At 36.2% G+C, this 18379-nt stretch overlaps 1 protein-coding gene and 1 long non-coding RNA gene across 9 annotated transcripts in view; one reads left to right on the top strand and one right to left on the bottom strand.

Annotated features, from left to right (window-relative positions):
• Nucleotides 1-18379, bottom strand: part of ANKRD17 (ankyrin repeat domain 17) — a 168328-nt gene that overhangs the window by 32598 nt on the left and 117351 nt on the right. For 4 of the 8 annotated variants that reach the window (XM_038398721.2, XM_043513657.1, XM_038398724.2 and 1 more), the window contains 8 exons: nucleotides 18057-18184; nucleotides 17227-17370; nucleotides 16187-16289; nucleotides 13845-14600; nucleotides 6110-6258; nucleotides 3622-3733; nucleotides 3249-3394; nucleotides 2715-2857 (listed from right to left, as the gene is read on the bottom strand). In XM_038398721.2, coding sequence (XP_038254649.1) covers nucleotides 2715-2857; nucleotides 3249-3394; nucleotides 3622-3733; nucleotides 6110-6258; nucleotides 13845-14600; nucleotides 16187-16289; nucleotides 17227-17370; nucleotides 18057-18184 — 1681 coding nt within the window. The remainder of the gene's footprint in view (nucleotides 1-2714; nucleotides 2858-3248; nucleotides 3395-3621; nucleotides 3734-6109; nucleotides 6259-13844; nucleotides 14601-16186; nucleotides 16290-17226; nucleotides 17371-18056; nucleotides 18185-18379) is intronic. The other 4 variants (XM_038398722.2, XM_038398725.2, XM_043513658.1 and 1 more) reach the window with 2 other exon arrangements.
• LOC119854407 lies at nucleotides 127-13845 on the top strand. The gene is made up of 5 exons (XR_005292448.2): nucleotides 127-483; nucleotides 933-1960; nucleotides 8343-8420; nucleotides 11093-11218; nucleotides 11356-13845. It is a non-coding gene; the product is annotated as an uncharacterized LOC119854407 (long non-coding RNA).

The raw sequence follows: 18379 nt of genomic DNA, 5'->3' as shown, positions 1-18379 counted from the left end.
GAACTTGAAAAATGAAAGTTCCCAAACTAGAAGTTATTCAAGTTGAAGAAGGCTGATAAAAGCAAGATCTTCCACAATGTTTGCATTTGTAGGTATTATGTACTCTGCTTTTAGATTATTAGTTGTCTTATGAGGAAATTACTTTTTAGCAAAGCTAAGCATTTTGTTGAGTCATGCAATCTGAAAGTACTTTTTCACCATGAAACAAATAACATTTTGAAAAGAAAGCTTAGTTACTATTGGTAATTCTGAGCTTATTAGTATTAGCAGAAATGCAGCTCAAAATACACTTTTTTTTCCTATCCATACTAAACCTGAAAGTTTCCTTTCTCTAATCTCCCTGCAGCACTGGAAGCAGAACCAGCCCTGCTAACTCAAGATGATTACAGTAATGTACTGCAGAGCATAACAAACTTTGAAATGTACTGACTGACCCAAAAGCCATATCACACTTCTCAGCATGTTACTGAAAACCTGCCAAAGGTAGGCCATATCTGTTGATCTTATTACTCAGAGAAAAGCAGTTTTCAGGTAAGGATGGATACATTCTCTCATATGAAGGGCCACAGGTTTGTTATACTGATTTTAATAACTGTGTACATCTAGGGTGGGAGAAAGTGATATTACAACTCCAGAAATCTATTATTAAGGCCGTTCTCTACTACCAGAGAGACTAAAATTTGGAGCACCTTTCTCTAAAAGAGAGAGTGTTCAATTTGGAAACCTGTAAGGACATACTAACTGATGACCATGTGGCCCCCTAGGAGATCTCCTCATGATACATGATTTATCTGCCCATGAGGCCTCTACCGCTCTTCAGGAAGAGTACTCTGACATTAGTGATAAACACTTTTTGCTTTGAAGACCCCATACAAAAACACCACATTCGTCACTACTGAAATACTCTGTGGTTTTCTGTCCATTTAACATAGGATGTTAACGTATGAAGAGGCCATTTGATTTGCAAGACGGTATACTGTGTTTAATTTAAGTCTGGAACTATCTGAAGGACTATTTTAAACCATATGAAAGGTATAGTACTATGTTTCTATAGAATGCTGGAATTCTAAAACAGGATAGTGTGGCCATGTGAAGTGCCATGGTACCTAGACCACTACATTTGAATGTCAATTATGTTTTTGTGTACCTCACATGGGAAATCTCTTCAGGTTAGCAGCATGGAGTGCACTAATACCTTTTCCAAATACCTGACCCTTTTCAGCTGATCAGAGAAAGGGGGCTGGATGTCCTGAGGCAACCCACGTCCCAGAGAGACTTTCTGCAGTAGGCCTGATTCCTGACTGCACAAAACACAAAAATATCTATGCACAAAGAAGGAAGTAAAGACCAGGGTAGCTTGGTCTTTCTGAATTTAGTTACCATGCCGTACTCCATGAAGATGAGCAGGAGTACCAGGCACTGAGTTCATATATATTTTGGCCAGCCCGATTCTGCTTGACAGCTCTAATTATTCTGGGGCTGAACTAAGCATCTCTTTGTGGTCATGGTTTCAGTTTCTCTTCTGCAGCAGGAATGTCTGGAGTTGCCTGCCTGCAAGGCAGGTCAGTATCATTAACCACACCTTAGAGGCACAAAAAATAAATTAAAAAAAAAAAAAAAAATCAAGTGTCTTGTCAGAGGTCACCCAGCAGCATCAGCGCCAGGAATAGAACCCAGGGCTCTGGTATCCCAGACTAACTCATGACTCACATTGACCCTCTTGCCGGCAGCTCTGAAGGCAGAAGGAGAACTGTCTGGGGTCTTCAGAGGCTGGGCCACACAACACTTCCTGCCAGTGAATGGCAGATCTTGTTCCACCCTCCAATGCTACAAGTAGGATGAAGACTCACTGGAACAGAACTGTGGCCCTCAGTATGGGAGAGAAAGTGACTTTATGACACAAAGCATGGGAGCTCGATATTTGAGATTAACTACTATAAATCCTTGTGAAAGAAAAATGGTACTGTTTACATTTTTAAAAATTTCAATTATGAGCAATTTCCCATCCTGCTTTAAAACTTTGATAATTGTCTCCTTTGCTCAGTGTCCCAGACAAAGTCATGCTATAGCAATATGGCTGCAAACAGAAATAAGGTCAGACATAGCAATGGTACTTACATGCTAAAACTATCAGAAAAACCTTATTTACAAAGAGCCTACTGTCTTTTGAACTATCAGATTGGTGAGCAAAAGAGAAAGTTATGTTACATACAGCAACATTTACATACTATAAAAGTTTTAAAATAAAACTGTGTACACCTTTTTGGTACCTGGGCTGGAGAAAGGGGGGGGGGGGGAAGAATAAGAGAAAGGAGATGCTCTGTCTTCTTGAGTGATTGTTTCTCGTTTCAAAAGTATCTATACTCAGCTAGCAGACTGATCAAAGTCAGTAGGAGGATTTTCACCATAATCCAGAAAGGAGCGCTATAAGTTTGGTAGCAAAAACATGTAGAGTCGCTTGAAGGAAGGGGGAGAAAGGAATGGGAGTTAAAATGGTCTGGGTCTTCAAAAAGCATACTTGAACTGTTCTTATCTAAAACTGGGCAAAAACTAAACCAATGACTAGGAAGACTATACATTTCTTTAAATACTGTATCACGATTAAAAGTTCTAGGAATGAGTTTTGGTTTCACACAGTCACCAAGTGAACTTTTATTTTAGATTTAACAAGCAACTATAAAAGCAGGGGAGTAGGGATGAAAAAGAGAACTCGCCTAGAATTGATTTCTGCACCAGCATTGAGTAGGATTTTGATGATGTTCACATAGCCACCAGAAGCAGCTAGACTTAGAGGTGTGTAATCAGAAACATTCCTGTGCTCTTTGTTTGCCCCTCGAGCTAGCAGCAGCTCCACCACCTGCAATGTTACAAAATAAGTTACTTTTGATTCTCTCCTTAAAACCGAAAGCCTAATTGGAGAAAATGTTCTAAACGTGTGAATACACCAAAAAGATGCGTCTCGAAAAAACAGGTCTCTGTTTTGAAAGCAATTCTTTTTAAAAGAAAGAACTTGAACTCTTCAACACCATGCCCCTACCCTCAGAAAAACAGATTATGGTTGCAATTATTTCTCCTAAATTTCATGGCAATAAAATTAAAAAAAAATACAAAGTTGGGGCATTGTGGAAGTCTAGGCATCTTTGTCTCCCACACTAGGGAAAATAAATTTGCTTTTAATCTAAACCATGTAACTTGCAACCTGCTTCTACAGTAAGGGTGCCTTTATACATGGGTAAATTTCACTTCACCTCCTGTCTTCCCCCTGAACAAGCCAAAGACAACGGCGTGTCCTTGGTTCTCTCAGATTGGGCTTCAATATCTGCACCATTGTCCAACAAGATTTCGACAACACCAACATGACCAGCTGTTGCAGCCAAAATAAGCGGAGTAAATCCTGAAACAGAATAAAGAATGTTTGATTATCTCCATCTATTTTAAAATCATTAACAACTTTAGTTATAGCAATAAAAAGAAAGTTGGGTCACCATGAATAAAGTCTAAAATAAATGTAAAAGCATACGTAATACTAGGTTCCAAGTATATAATTGTTTTGCTGCATTGTAAGATACTGGAGTTCACTTTAAATGGAACCCACATACACCAATATACTGAGATTCCTACCTTTTTTGTCCCTATGCTCAATATTAGCGCCTCTCTCTAGCAGTGTTTGTACTAATTCTTCATGGCCACCAGCACATGCAAGTGTCAATGCTGTGTCATGATTACTCTCCGTCTAAAAGAAAAAAATTACACATACTTCAAAATAGCAAAATACATTTTCCTTCATTTTAAAATTCCATGGTCATTACTGCATGAAGATTTAAATATACCTCCTTTACAAGACAAATCTTTTAAAAGACCAAGAAATGTTTTCAATAACTCTAGACATTTTTCTTGCAAAACTAACTATAATCTTGCTCAAATTAGATGTCAAGCTTCTAAAGTCAGCTCTTTAAACAGGTTTTTTAACAGGGTTTTAATAAGCATCGTCAAGAACTGTGATATATCATATATTTTCTGCCAAACTGTTTAATCTTTAAAGGTCATAATGCCAGTCCTGCAATTTACACTCAAAATACAATATGCATTACAAATTGTTGCTGTCTAAAAAATGCATGGATTTGATTTTTAATTTTTTACCTCTCTATAGCAAATCTACAAATAAAAATTCATTCTCATCCTTATAGCTAGTATTTCTGAAGGAACTACAGCATTAGGCCATAGCAGCTGGAAAGCCAGTAGAGGGAGCAAAAATGAATTGGCAGGATTTATTTCTGGAGCAGTGCTAAAATTACTGATAAACATAATAGAAAGTTTGGGAAGGGAAACATGAGGGCTGAAGTAAGTGTTTGACAAAAAGAATAAGGATAAAGTTGACAGGCAAGTCAATTTTTATTTCTAGTTAATAAGAGACTGGATTAGCTAGGCCTAGTGCTTGAAAAATTGAAAAACAAATGTTTCAAATTTTGTATTTACATTTTTGAAATCCAGGCCTATGAAGGTCCCTGTAACTTTTTTTTTTTTTTTTTGGAGGGTGGGAGGTTTTCTTGATTTTAAGACCCAGAAAAAGGATGACTTGAGAGACTTTAAATTGCCCTCCTCCATTTCCCCCAACTAAGAGTGAAATCTTGGCCCAAATATCTTTAATTCAGCACAAATGTTCCTATGTTTCCTTATTAATAGGAAGGTAAGAACTCAAAAAGTTGACACTTCCCAGAAATGTGCCATCCACAACTGTTGACATTTTTAGCTCATCTTAAAACATTATGCTAAATAACTGCAATCCTGGGAGCAAGGAGAGGTGAAGTAAGCTGTGCAGCCAGACTCAAAGTACTGACACAGTGTGAAGACTTTCATTTCTTCAAATCAACTACTTTTCACTGAAAAACAAATCCTTTATTGCAATAGTTCTCAAACTCTGGTCCCCAGGAAACATTCTGAGCCCTGCAATGAGGTTAAGTGATCACTTTTACGAGACAGTCCATCAACTGCTAGAATTACAGAACCACTGCCTTATTAATAACGCCACAGCATGATCTTACAAATTACCCTAAATTTTGATCACTGGTAAACTAAGTAGGTTATGTGAGCAAGGGCGCAGGATTAAAAGCGGTTCTTTTAAAATTTAAAATTTTTCATGCTCCTGCTTTTAAAATTTTCTGATTTTTGTAGAATGCATCCACTGTCTCCAAGTAACCACTTCTATATTTCCTGTTATTTCTAATTATCTACCATCTTGGTATGATGCACTCATTGATGACAACGACATTACCTGTCAGGCCCATATGGTGGAGTGATGTATGTTTCATCAAAGCCTTCCAGTGCCTGGTTAAAGAATTATCAGCTCATTCAAGGGTGTATATGTGCCAAAAAAAAAAAAAAAGCTGTGGTGTTTGATGCAATTTTTTACTGAGATTGTGACAGACTTTTAGATGGAACACTTTTAAAACACTTATAAAAAGCAGCAGCCATCTCTCTCTCTTTTTTAATTTCTACTCTGACAGCGAATCCTTCTAAGACATTAGAAAAAAAACAGTTCCTGGCTGACATGTAGCAGAACAATGCAGCATAGGGCAGAGAGAACTAAAGTTTGGAACCAACTTCTGTTACCCAAGCTAGCAAGTACTGGGAATGCCACAGAGTTAGCACAATGTTAGCAATGGATCCCAGATGGTTACAGAGATACGGTTATGTTGATTTGCACTGACCCTGCCAACCTAGGAGCCAGGCTGACGGATTGTGAAGAGTTATTTTGCCTGCTGACTGGCAGAAAGCTGATGAAAAATATCTTGGGGTAAGATTCAAATATCTGTTAGATAACTGCAAGGATATTTCATCAGAAAATTTATCACTTAGTATTACACAAACAAGAGAAAGTGAAAACTAAATGATCAGTCATCAAACAAAATGCCTCCTTTTTTCCCCACCTGTTCTGTAGCCCAGATGAGAACACATTGCAATTGTCCTGTTGGATTATGCAGGATTTTATATTCCACGAAATCTAGAATACAACTAAATATAAATCAGAATTGTTTACTGATTGTGACTCATTCATTATGTAGAAGCAAATACCTTCATTACAATTATGCTGCACTGATTTCAGGCTTACCTGTGCATCAATATCTATGGCAGGGTAGATCGGTAGCATGGTTGAAGGAGAAATGATAGGACTTGGAGCTGGCGTCTGAGGTTGGGAGACAGAAGTTGCAATGCTATGGGTAGGAGTGTTTGACATTGCAGATGCTCTTCCACTCACTGCTGTTAAACAGAATGACTACATTTAGTAAAAGTAAAATTTATTCTTCAGATCTGTTTCATTACAGTAAGTGGACCATGAAATACCAGAAAAATCTTGAATGTTTCTTTATAAATTATTGTATTTTGAAAATATATCACGTTTAAACCTCTAATTCGTTGGCCTTAAGAACTCCAACAACTTAAAAACTAATTTAAGAAACAGACAGTATGAGAAGTGTGTGAATATTAGGTTTGCGGCATTTTCTGAAAGCCACCTTTAGGAAAAAAAATAGCACTTTTTCTGATCAGACACTTTATTCAAAAAGTTATATGATTAACTGACTCAAAAATTCCATGCCATTAAAAGGAGACTGGAGCACAGTCAGAATAATTAGGTATTTAAAGCTATATATTTTGGCTAACTACGGGTCCTGGAGTTCATATTCTAATCACAAGGCACTAATGCAAAATAGCAACAGTGATAGTGTGGAAGCTCCTGATCAGTCAGAATTGACCAAATATAAACAACTATGTTACATGGGAGGAAAAAGCTGAACATTTTTATAAAAATCATTTTGCCAATGGTATAGATTAAAAGTCCTGGCAAAGTAAAAAGAAAACCATCAATAAATACTATTTTTGCTATATCATATCAAAATGGCATTATTAGCATTTTGAATGCAATATTTTCCTAAAGAACCTTTTGCAGTCAAGATCTTCCAGTTTCTGGTAAAGCATCCTTTAAAATAATATGTTCTGTGTATACATTTTTAAAGGAATTAATGGATTTTTCTGTTCTTTTTGATGTTAGTGAGAGTCTTTAGAATCTCACTGGTTATATAGGAGAGCTATGAAAATGAGGATCTACAAGGTGCTGCCAAATGCACGAAGTAAAGCATTTGGAAAAAAATTCCAAGTATATTTTTTGAATAATCATAGGTATTATTTGTAGCTCCCGTAATCACAAAATTTAGAGAAATGCATTTTTCAAATTGATAGTGTTCCTTTACTACATACAATATAGTAACCCCTACTCTTAAAGTTTCTAACGTTTTAAAATTTGTTCTTTGAAGAAGGTTTAATAATTGGGAGGGGTGCTTGATCACCAGCCCTGCACACTGAAGTCCTTTATTCAGCTGTAACATCGTGGGCAGCAGCAATGCAGCTTTCCCCACAGCATCCCACCAACCTGACTGAGCCTCAGTCCAAAGAGGCCAATGTTTAATCTCTGTACTAACTCAATTCTTGGCCTTCTTGCTGAAACTGCCAACAAGGGAGACAGCAAATGTCAATTATGATAGAAACAAATGGAAACCACAACTTATTTCATTCAGACCCAATGAACAATCTTACCAGATAATAATGACTTCTGTTCACTATCAAACCAAGCTTTACTCATGAATTAGAGGTGGAAGTCTGTGCCAGTCCCAAAGCCACCCAGTTATTAATTATTTAACTTTCACCTAAATAGCTAAAGAATGGCAATGGGCATCTTTAATGAAGAGGAAATCAGTCTCCCATAGTACTTCATTACAAAGTTATCACTGGGTATGGACTCAATTACTGGCACAAGACTTGAACTCAAGATAATTTGGCCCAAAGTTGAGGTGCACTATATGATTGATTTCAAGTTAAAGATAATATCAACACGAGTTGTGGTTTCAGGGAATTCTAGTTCAGGGAACATCATATCCAAAGGTTTCAGCCCAAGGTATTCATGTTAATCAGGACTCTTTTTTTTTTTTTTTAAAAAACAAACTTAAAAGCAGCTTAGGTTCATTATCCCTGTTACATAAAGATGTTCCCTAAAAAAAGAATAGCTGAGGTTTGATTTATAACAAAAACCAGGAAATTCAGAGTTAGATCTCTTGCTCCATTCTTTGTTCATTATATCATAGCACATGTGGGTCAGATACTGAATTTTTTCTAAAAGCTACCAAAACAAGAACCTTGAACTCTGAATTTACTGCCTTTTATGGATTTAAAAAACAGAACTTTTCAAGCAGCGCAAAAGTATTTTAATTCCTAAAGTTAAAGACATCTTGGAAAAGAGTTTGATTCCCACCATATCAACATTTTATAAATGAACCATCTTTTTTGTCCAGTGGCACTGGGGGTACATCGTAAAGTTACAAGAGACTGAGTACTCAAGCTTGCTGCAAGATGATGGGAATCAATGAGAAGTGAGTAATCCACACACCAGAACAAGAAAGTTTCCAATGCTGAATGTAATACCATAAAAGTTTTTAAATGGTAATTAAGAACCATAATTTCCTCTTAAAAACAAACAAACAAAAAACAAAACAAAAACCCGGTTCCAAGTTATGAAATCTTCAAAGACATAAGAAGTTAGTACCCTGACCCACTACAAGAAAAAAGGCACGTTAACTATTACAACTGACACCACCAAGGTTGTTAGGCCTAAAAATTGACTGATGTTGAGAATTATTATATTAAATTATTTTTAAATTTAAGCCATGTTCCATTTTTCACACTATTGTTGCTGCAGTGAGAATTTTTTTTTTTAAGAAAAACCAACACCCCTCTTCCCACAAGAAACTTCACGATAGAGTTCATAAATGAACGGTTTATATGCATGCTAACACAATACACACGTCGGTTTACAATTCTTACATTACTATTTTAAATCTGCTGCAGCAATAACTAACTGAGAAAAATATATGGTTCACAGCTGTACAGTATATTTACTAAATGAAACAAAAGGTAAATGTGTTCATTTTTAGATCTAACAATCATGAGGGTGGTACTCTAGGTGCCGGGAAAGCTCCTGATCAGGTTGAAATTGTCATTCAAGTGCATACCCCAAAGGCAACCAACAAAAATAGTTTCATCTAAAGTGTTCTAACAAAGACTAAGAAGCATTCAATAAATTACGATGTCTTCATACTATCTTCCCAGCAGTAACATGAGTACTTGGCCCACTTTACTAAAGTTAAGAAATATTTTTAAATTAACTATTTTAATGAAGAGTTTTAACAACATCAGGGCACATTCTGTCATCATGAGCAAGCAAAACAAATGAATTCCCTACCCACACTTCTTCTTTTTTAAATTTTTTGACTGTGATGTGGTAAACTACAGATATCTGTTTCACTACTTAGGTGAACATCTACTGTAGGGCCACACACACTTCTTTCTCCTGTTGAGATGTAGGATTAAATTTTCAAAAGCATTAAATCTGATTTTCAAAAGTTACTTATCGAAGTTACTTTGAAAGTTAATGAGTTAGGTTCTTAAATCACTTTTGAAAGCAGCTCTTGGTGCTCTTGACAATTTTATTTGCCATGAAGACTGAAGACACTGCAGTATTTCGATTTTTATATTTGATTTTCCTGTGTACTGCCATTAGGAGGTCTACTTAACTAATCTTTACATTGGAGTCCTTTTCCAGATCTTAGATTTCCTCTGGACTTAAAAGGATGTTCCTTACAGTTGACATGTTTTCCCCACAAAAACACCAAGCTGTACACTTGTAAGATAAGCACTCCAAATATTGCAGGAGAGAAGGAAAAAAGAAAAAAATTCACAAGTATAAGTAAGCAGAGTGAAGGTTGTGTAAGATAAAAATCTGTTTTAGAGCAATAGGCTCTTATCAAATAGTTAATTCGGAAGGTAAGCCTGACATTTTAAAAAGGAACATGTGCTCATATTTGAGAAATGTCAAAGTTTATTTCTTTAAATAGCTAATATAACTGTCCCTCTTGACTCAGGGGATAATGATATGAGCTTTTTTTAATTTAACAAGAATGGGGACTCCTTCTGTGTCATAAGAATGATCATACTATTCATTCAGTTTCTTCAAAATTTTGAAATTTTTTACACTACCCTGAACATTAGCAATTTTTTTTTAGTGGTGTTCTCATTACTGGGCACACAATGCTATTCTTTGTGCAGTGAATGTCCCTTGCAAAGCCAACTTAGAATGGTTGAGACATTCCTTCGTGCTGCACTGCTTTACTTTGAGATGTGAGACTGACAGCAAGATTTTCATTTGCTTTTTCTCAAATGGATTTTAAAATTGTTTAAGATCTTAATGTGATGAATTTAGTTTTTTGCATTTCAGGTTTTTCCAAATATTCTAGTAGAAGAGTCAAGTTTTCTGAACAAGATTAAAAAAAGATGTTCCTAGAATACATTTTTATGGATCTGTGCACACAATTACATAGGTCACAATATGCCCTAAAATAGTAACTAGAAGACATGTGACTATGAATTGGCAAATACAATACCACTCCTAAATATTAACAGATCTATCACATGGAGCCTGAGAATCCATAACATGTCAATGTTCCTTATTTTACATTTATATTAGTTCTTTTCAGGGGCTTTTTCATGCAGTTTTCCAGCCTAAAAGGTAAAACAGATCACATTACATACATTTCTTTTCCATACCTTTTAGTCAATGGACCAATAAAAAAAAATGTAATTAAGTTGCGTTTACTGTTCCTTTACACATGAACTCCCAGAGCACGCCATCAATACACACCAAGAATAATACAGATATCTGTATATTATATATAATACTGATAGTGTAAATTAAAATGTTATTGCAGTAATTTGCTCTCTCCAATGGGAGTACATACTTCCAGGAGCATTTCTAGAAGTTACAAAGAATCTCAGGATTTTGACATTCTAGTCCAATCTAGAGTCTGTACTTACTGTATAGCATCTGTCAAGTCATTTAATGTTTCCTATGACCCAATTTAGCCATTTGTGAACTGTAAATGCAACTTAATGATCTCATACAGATGTTTTGTGAAGCTTACATTTATCGTTTTAAATTGTTTTGAAACCCTTTACTGTACAATGTGTTAATTTTCTTCTCTTTTCAAAGGTGTTGAAGGCAACCCTTAATATGGAAAACTGCAAGAAATCTCCCAATTGCAGAAGAAGAGAGAAGAAGTGCAGCAAACATCTCCCAATAGCAGAAGGCAGGGAGAAGGTGTAACAAATTAAAGAGGTACTGACTGAAATAGAAATGCTTATTAAAAATATACATTTATAGTATTTACATGCTAATGAATAGATTGCATATATAGCCTTAATATCTAAAACGTGTTTATTTATAAGTAAACTGAAGTGATTCCTATTCATCAGGATCTGAACTCAAGATTCATCACAACAGCATGAGAGATAATGACATCAACATCTCAAGTGGAAGCAGGGAGGTGTCCTTCCTTGCCTTGTCATACTCTTTCGGGATAAACAAGAACCCTGACCTCAGGTTCTAGTAGACAAGTAAAAACTAATTTTCAAATAAGTTGTTTTTTACATTTGTCATTTTAAAAATCGACTACATAGTCTGTTATTTCTTGTCTACTCCTGAGAAATGCTGAAGACCCAACAATTGCCATCAATAGCTGTGGGTTCCTCTGATTTTTTCCATTGCTACCTTAATTTTAATTTCTCATTCAAAAAGGGGAAATTTTAAAAATCATTTCATCAGTTGACGTTATAAAAGTAGTTCCATTTTCAGCTGGTTCAAACTTAAGTAATCAAGGTGAAAAACTGGTGACTTTACATTTGATCAGACAAATGTCACAGACATGGTGAGCCAAATTAATTTCTGGTGTAACTCAAGTGACACCATCCCTGAGTCTTAGTAAGTCAAACATTCCATGGAGAGACACCATGAAATCTATGGGGTACACTGCAAATATGTTCTAGTTTGCCGAGTATTGTATTGAGCCAAATTCATCTCCAGTATTGTGGCAGCTTGAAATCAGACTTTGCAATTTAAATTGTACAGCATTTTTGAAGAAGTTTACCTATTTGCATTACATGCATATATTTACAAATAAAAATGGGTTCTTTTTACATGAGTGGTTTAGTCATCTGAAATTGAATTTATACAAACTCAGACTAATCCTGAAAACCTTCCACACATGCAACTCTCACAGACTTCATTGTTTGTTGCAAACACACAGTTTGTAGAATTGGGACCCAAGAATGTGAAAAATATTTGATTCAGATGTAAATTGTAAATAAATCTAGCCTTTCATAAAGGAAGTGTTCAGATAGTGCGCCCAAAAAATAGAATAATGAATCCTCAATATTTAAATGGTGTTACATGTAATATATTAAAAATGTAAACTAAATTTAAGTTCTATTTACATTCAGTAGGTGTAATTACTGCTTAAAAGTGTAACCATTTTATCTGACAGATGCACCAGCTGGTATTAGGTATCCCAGTATATCCAAATAAGGGAAATTTTCACATCTCCATTGTCTCATCAGGACAGAAGGAGAGAAATCGTCTCTTGAATGTTCAGTTTAACTTTTGCCTACTGATATTTTCAAACCTGGATGCCTAAGTTAAGCTCCTGAACAGCACACACATTTTCAAAAGGTGCTGGGCTCCTGTAACTCCTATTGACCTCAATGGAATTTGAGAGGGCTCTGCCATTCTGACGATCAAGCCACTATTTTGGAGCCTAATTTTAGGCACCCAGGTTGGAAAATTTTAGCTTGAATATTCAAAAAAAAAAAAAAATTCCCCACTGTTTCTTCACTTCCCTACATGATAATGCTACTGTAATTTCTGCAATATGTTGATACATTACTTTACTCCTGTAGACTGAGATAGCCTAGATTACCATCACTGACATGCTTCTCAAATGGCATGTCACAATAATTAGCACCATGTAATTAATATTTTTCTTAATTCAAGATTAATAAAGCTGTACTTATAATAAAGTTTTAATATATGACCTCCTACAAAGTAATTTCAAAGATTCAAGGGATACTGTAATACAGGAATAGACTGAAAACTAATATTTCACTGACAAATTGTGTAATTAACAAGGGGAGCAGCAAATGAAGTGTAATTAGGATGCAGAACATCCTATAAGGAAATCAGCACTGTTAGCTAGCCTTCTATACTTCCAGTTGTATCTAAACCCTATTTTATTCTTAGTGCACTGTTTAGTCCTCCTTCAAGAAAAATCTAATGTGTATGAAATGTCTTAATACTGGATTATTCTCGGACAAGTTTTGAAAAATTTAAATTTGTTTGCATAGATAAAGGTAAAACAATTTTAATCTTTGTATTTCTTAACAATACATATAGGTTTATTTAAAATTTATTCCTACTTATGGCTCAATTCCTAAATAATTTAAATTTAAATATGGCAGTTTTAATTCTAAAATCAAATGCAGAATGTCTATTCCAGATAGAAGATCTATTCCAAATATTAAATCTATTTCTTAACGAACACAGAAGAACAATGTGGTGTTCCACATCTAGAAATGGGCTGTAATAGTATCATAGTTTCAACTGTGGCCAAAGCAACTATGCAAAATAAGATGGCATTTTGCACATACAGCATACCAACCTGTCAAACGGGCAATGGGTAGCAAAAACTTCAAACGGGAGGTCAATCCTTCAAACTAAAAACGTTTACTTAAGACTACTGAAACTGAACTATTATTCTAAAGCCCTAAGGACAAGGATCAGTATACCAAAATCATTCATTGTTATGGTAGTTAGAACAAAACCAAACCAAAAAATAAAAGAAAGTTGATATACCCTCTACTAGCTGTAAGCAAATCATAAATTATACCTGCTCATAACAATATAAACCCACCTGCCATGATGTCATCCAGCGTGTCATTGAGGGTCTGAGCAGGGCTGGCTACCATTAACCCTTGCTGAGTTTCTGTCAGAATTCCTTGCCCCAGCCCTGCCAGCTGTGCTTGGCCCAACACTGGCTGTCCAACTATAACACCTTGCAGTTCTGTAAGATTTGCGATGGACCCTGGAGGTAGGGAACCTGTTGCCAGAGGCAAAGCTTGTGGCATCGCCAGAGGCTGAATAGGTGCAAAGCCCATCTGCGCAGCAGTTTGCTGAGGATCATCCTTGAGCAAGATGGGGTCCACCTGCTGTAATCGTGCATAGTCCCCCTCTGAAAGTTGTTCTCCAACCCCAACAGGAGTCAGTAGTCCCAGATGCTGGCAAGACTGCTGTTGCTGCTGCTGCTGAAGCTGAATTCTTTGCGCTTTAACCTCTAGATATTGCTTTTTTAGCTGCTGCTGCGTTTTCAGTTGTAACTCTCGCTCTACTTTCTGCAGTTCCTCCAAAATCTTTTGTTTCTTCTGAATTTGTTCCTCTCTCGTTTTGTTCAATTCCTCAATCTTCTCCTTGGTAAGCTGATCAGCATGTGCCAATTCCAAGGACTGCAGTTGAGCATTTTTTTCTATGGCTTCTTTTATCCTCTGCTCAAGCTCTGTTAACTTGCCCTGAGCCTCTTCTACAATGCTCTCTGGAGACTGATTGGTGATGTAACCCTGTACATCCTGGTTGTTTGCTGGCAAATGGCTGCTGGACTTTTGTTTAGAAGCAGCTGTGTGAAAAAGAAACCCCCTCAGAACCAATGGAAGTGCACATGAATGGCATCCTCATTACAGAGCTACTGTTTGGACATTTAATGGCCAACAGTTATGCACCAAGGTACTGTACCCATAGAAGGTGAAAGTGTACAGTAAGACCCTTATGAAAAAAACATATCTTGCACGTTATGATATATATTAATTCAGAGGTTAGCCTGCAAATTTAACAGTGGATTACTATACATAATGTAGAACAATTTTGTAAATTATTTTTAAGATATTTGTTCCAACAATAGTTACATGTCTGTGACAAGAAAATGATTGCCTCAAGATGTGTGGTATGAAAGTGGCATAATTAGATATACAAAAAAGAAAGGGAAGGAGATACTATCCCTAAACCTGATATTTTGTGTTTTGAGATGGTATCAAGTCATAAATGCATGGAAAAAGCCAAGAAACCAAGCCAAACTGTTATTTGATGGGTAGGGTTTTTGTTTGTTTGAAGAAATTGGCTTTGTAAATCTGACTTGGTAGATTTAAAAAGGTGTTAATATAATTAGGAATATTTAATCCTTTCACACTGGGAGTCCAGCTATATCAGCTTGACATTCACTACTAGACCCAATATTAAAGCATTAAAATACAAACTAATATGTTCTGAATGGACATTTATTGTGTTTAGGTGTTCCACACAGAAGACATGAATTTGCGTATGTTCGACCCAACTCCCTAATCAGGAGAGGGAAAGAATTCAGTCTTCACGCAAGAAAGGACAGTGCTCTGTGTAGTCCAACCGATTTATAATGAACAAGTCCATAGTGATTAAGCCAATACTATACCATCTAAATGTTATAAGGAAAAGTGATTAATGGTTCAGAATGGAAGGAAAATTAAAACCCAGTATTTCTAACTGTGGAAGGACCCATTTTCTTCCAGCAGAACTTAAATTGTAAAGTATTACAAGCATATACACAGTATATATTTTATTATACACATACACAAACACATGTGAACTACTGGTGGTCCTTGATAGAAAAAAAATATTCTGGAGATCCTTTAACTATAAAGTTTTTGCTGCACTTTTACATAATGTTTCAAAAACGGATATCAAATTTACACTGAGTTCAACTACTTTGCAAAGAGGACCCAAGTCACATTTTACAGCACAAAATCAAGAAATTCTGCTTTTAAATATAGTCAAATCTGTACCTAGAATACTATCTTAGGAGATGTAAATTCCAAACCAGCTACAATATTACTGATAACTATGATCAATGACAATTCTTTCAAAGTTTTAACTATTCGATACTGGTTGACAACTGACATTTCACATTAATCTAGCAAAACCACACATTATGTAAGGTTTTTTTTTTTTAGAGAGGCACATTTCTTGAAAAATTCCAATTTAAAGAAGTTAGATGGATATTTAGTATTTAATGTGGGTGAAAACAGTCCTTACAAAAATTAAATTAATTCCCTTGACTGATTCCAGAAACAATTATTGTCTGCAGGAACTTGCCAGCTAAAATAAAATTGAAAACAACCCTAAATCTTCTACCTAGACAGGATGTTTAAAGTAAGCTGCAAAGCTACAACTGACCTTTATTTCTGATGGGAAGGGTTGTGGCGACATTGGCAGGGGGTTTGTCAGGCTCCTGGGGTGGGACGACCATGGGCAGTGCCTGCACTGGTACACGAGGAGCCTAAAACATTGGACACTAATAGATTACATTTCTTTTCGTCCTATATACTTAATGAGATGTTATACTTCAATAAATATTAACAAATGATCACTGTTACAAAAGTGGCATGCATAATAAACAGTATTTTATATAACACCTTTTGAAATGTTGAGTTCAGTGCCAATAGCTGTTAACAGTTCCAGACTATTATTCATATGGGTCCTAAGCACTTCACATTCTTAGGCCAGGTCTACACTAGCAAGCTTACAGTGGCATAGCTGTACTGATACAGCTCTGCCGCTGTAAGCTTACCCATGTAGCCGATATATGCCAACAGGAGAGCGCTCTCTGTAGACATCATAAAACCACCTGAACGAACAGAAGTAGCTAAGTTGGCAGGAGACGCTCTCCCACCGACACAGCACTGTGCACACGAGCACTTATGCAGATGAAATTTATGTTGCTCAGGGGTGAGCTTTTTCACACCCCTGAGCGATATAAGTTTTGTTGACATAAGGGGGAGTGCAGACATGGCCTTAGTATAAACAACGAACATTCTAACAATTTCATCATCATGAACACGGTAACCCGTAATGAATCTGCAGTGCAAATTTAAGCCACAATTGGCTGCAAATGAAGGTTAAAAGAGCACTTCTTACTCAGATGTTTTCGACTGTTGAGATTTTCTTCCTCATTGTTTTTTCAGTAAAATTGACAAATCAAGAGGAAAAAGGCAAAGAATTACCCAGTAACGCTACCAAAGGATTTTCAGTTTGCACTTCAAATTGTGGCATATTTTCAAAAAAGCTCATCTAGTAACCTACAAAATGAGCTAAACCCATGTTTCCAGATATTTTTCATAACTTTAGTGCATATTTTAGTACTTTAACTTTCAACAAACTAAGTATGAACACACAGAAAACCGAAATCAAACCCTGAATTAGCTCTTGCATCTTACCCTATTTAAATCATGGGATGGTGGGGTCAGCTGGGTGGCATCAGGTGCAGGAGCAGAAAGCAAGTTATTTGGATAATCCAGCAGGTAGCAAACCACGCTAGTATGACCACCTTTAGCTGCTTCTATCAACATAGTTGAACCATCCTAAAGAGAAAAGTAGCACACTACTTTAAAAAACCATGTGTATGAGAAACTTAAATTATTTTAATTTTTACATTTTTAACATTTTTAGAAGAGTATCTTAAAACACAAAGGCATTAACATTCTGAAACTATGAGAATTATATAGCAAATTCAGTCTAATTTCTTGGTGCAAGAATTCATAACTTCCTGTGGATAATACACTCACTCTCCCTCAAACAATGCTATACACTTAGGGCTTGCCTTCACTACCACGCTAAATCAGAGCCGCTGCACTGATTCAACTGCGCCGATTTATCATGTCTGGTGAAGACACACTGCATCGATGGGAGAGTGCTCTCCCGTCGACGTAATTACTCCACCGCAATGAGAGGCAGAAGTAGGTTAGCGGGAGAGCATCTAAGTTGATGCAAGTTACATTGCTCAAGGGGGTGGTTTTTCACACCCCTGAAAGATACAACTAACATTAACTTAGGCGGTAGTGTAGACAAGCCCTTAGTGGCAAGGGTTCTCTTGGATGATAAGGATTTCATTTACCACTATCCACATTTATAATTTTGAGAGTGATTGCTATAAACTTTCATTACAAGTATGTCAGTTTATTTAGCCAGTCCCTGTATTTATTTCAAACAGTAACCATAAGATTAGTTCAGAAGACAAGGAAAAAATACACATGCTAAAAATACTTACTTTCAGTCGGTGTGTAGGATCAGCTCCATGAGCTAGCAGTAATTCCACAACTGCCAAATGACCTCCAGCACAGGCCAGTGACAATACTGTATGATCATTGTTAGCTGTGGTCCTATTCACATTTGCTCCTTCAGTGCAGGAGGGGGAAGAAAGAAGGATGATGGGAGAAGAAATCACTTCATAAAAAGATGAACTGCAATACTTGTCTTTCACCCATTCCTGTTTTGGAATCAATACTTAATTCCACATATATTAGACTAATATGAAACAGCAGCTTTAAAAATAATTAAATGCATAAATCAACTTCAAACGTATTTGATGGC

This window comes from Dermochelys coriacea, chromosome 4 (assembly GCF_009764565.3).
Source record: "Dermochelys coriacea isolate rDerCor1 chromosome 4, rDerCor1.pri.v4, whole genome shotgun sequence".
Lineage (NCBI taxonomy): Eukaryota > Metazoa > Chordata > Testudines > Dermochelyidae > Dermochelys > Dermochelys coriacea.
The sequence above is the reverse complement of the archived record's forward strand: the minus strand, read 5'-3'. Positions and strand labels throughout refer to the sequence as shown.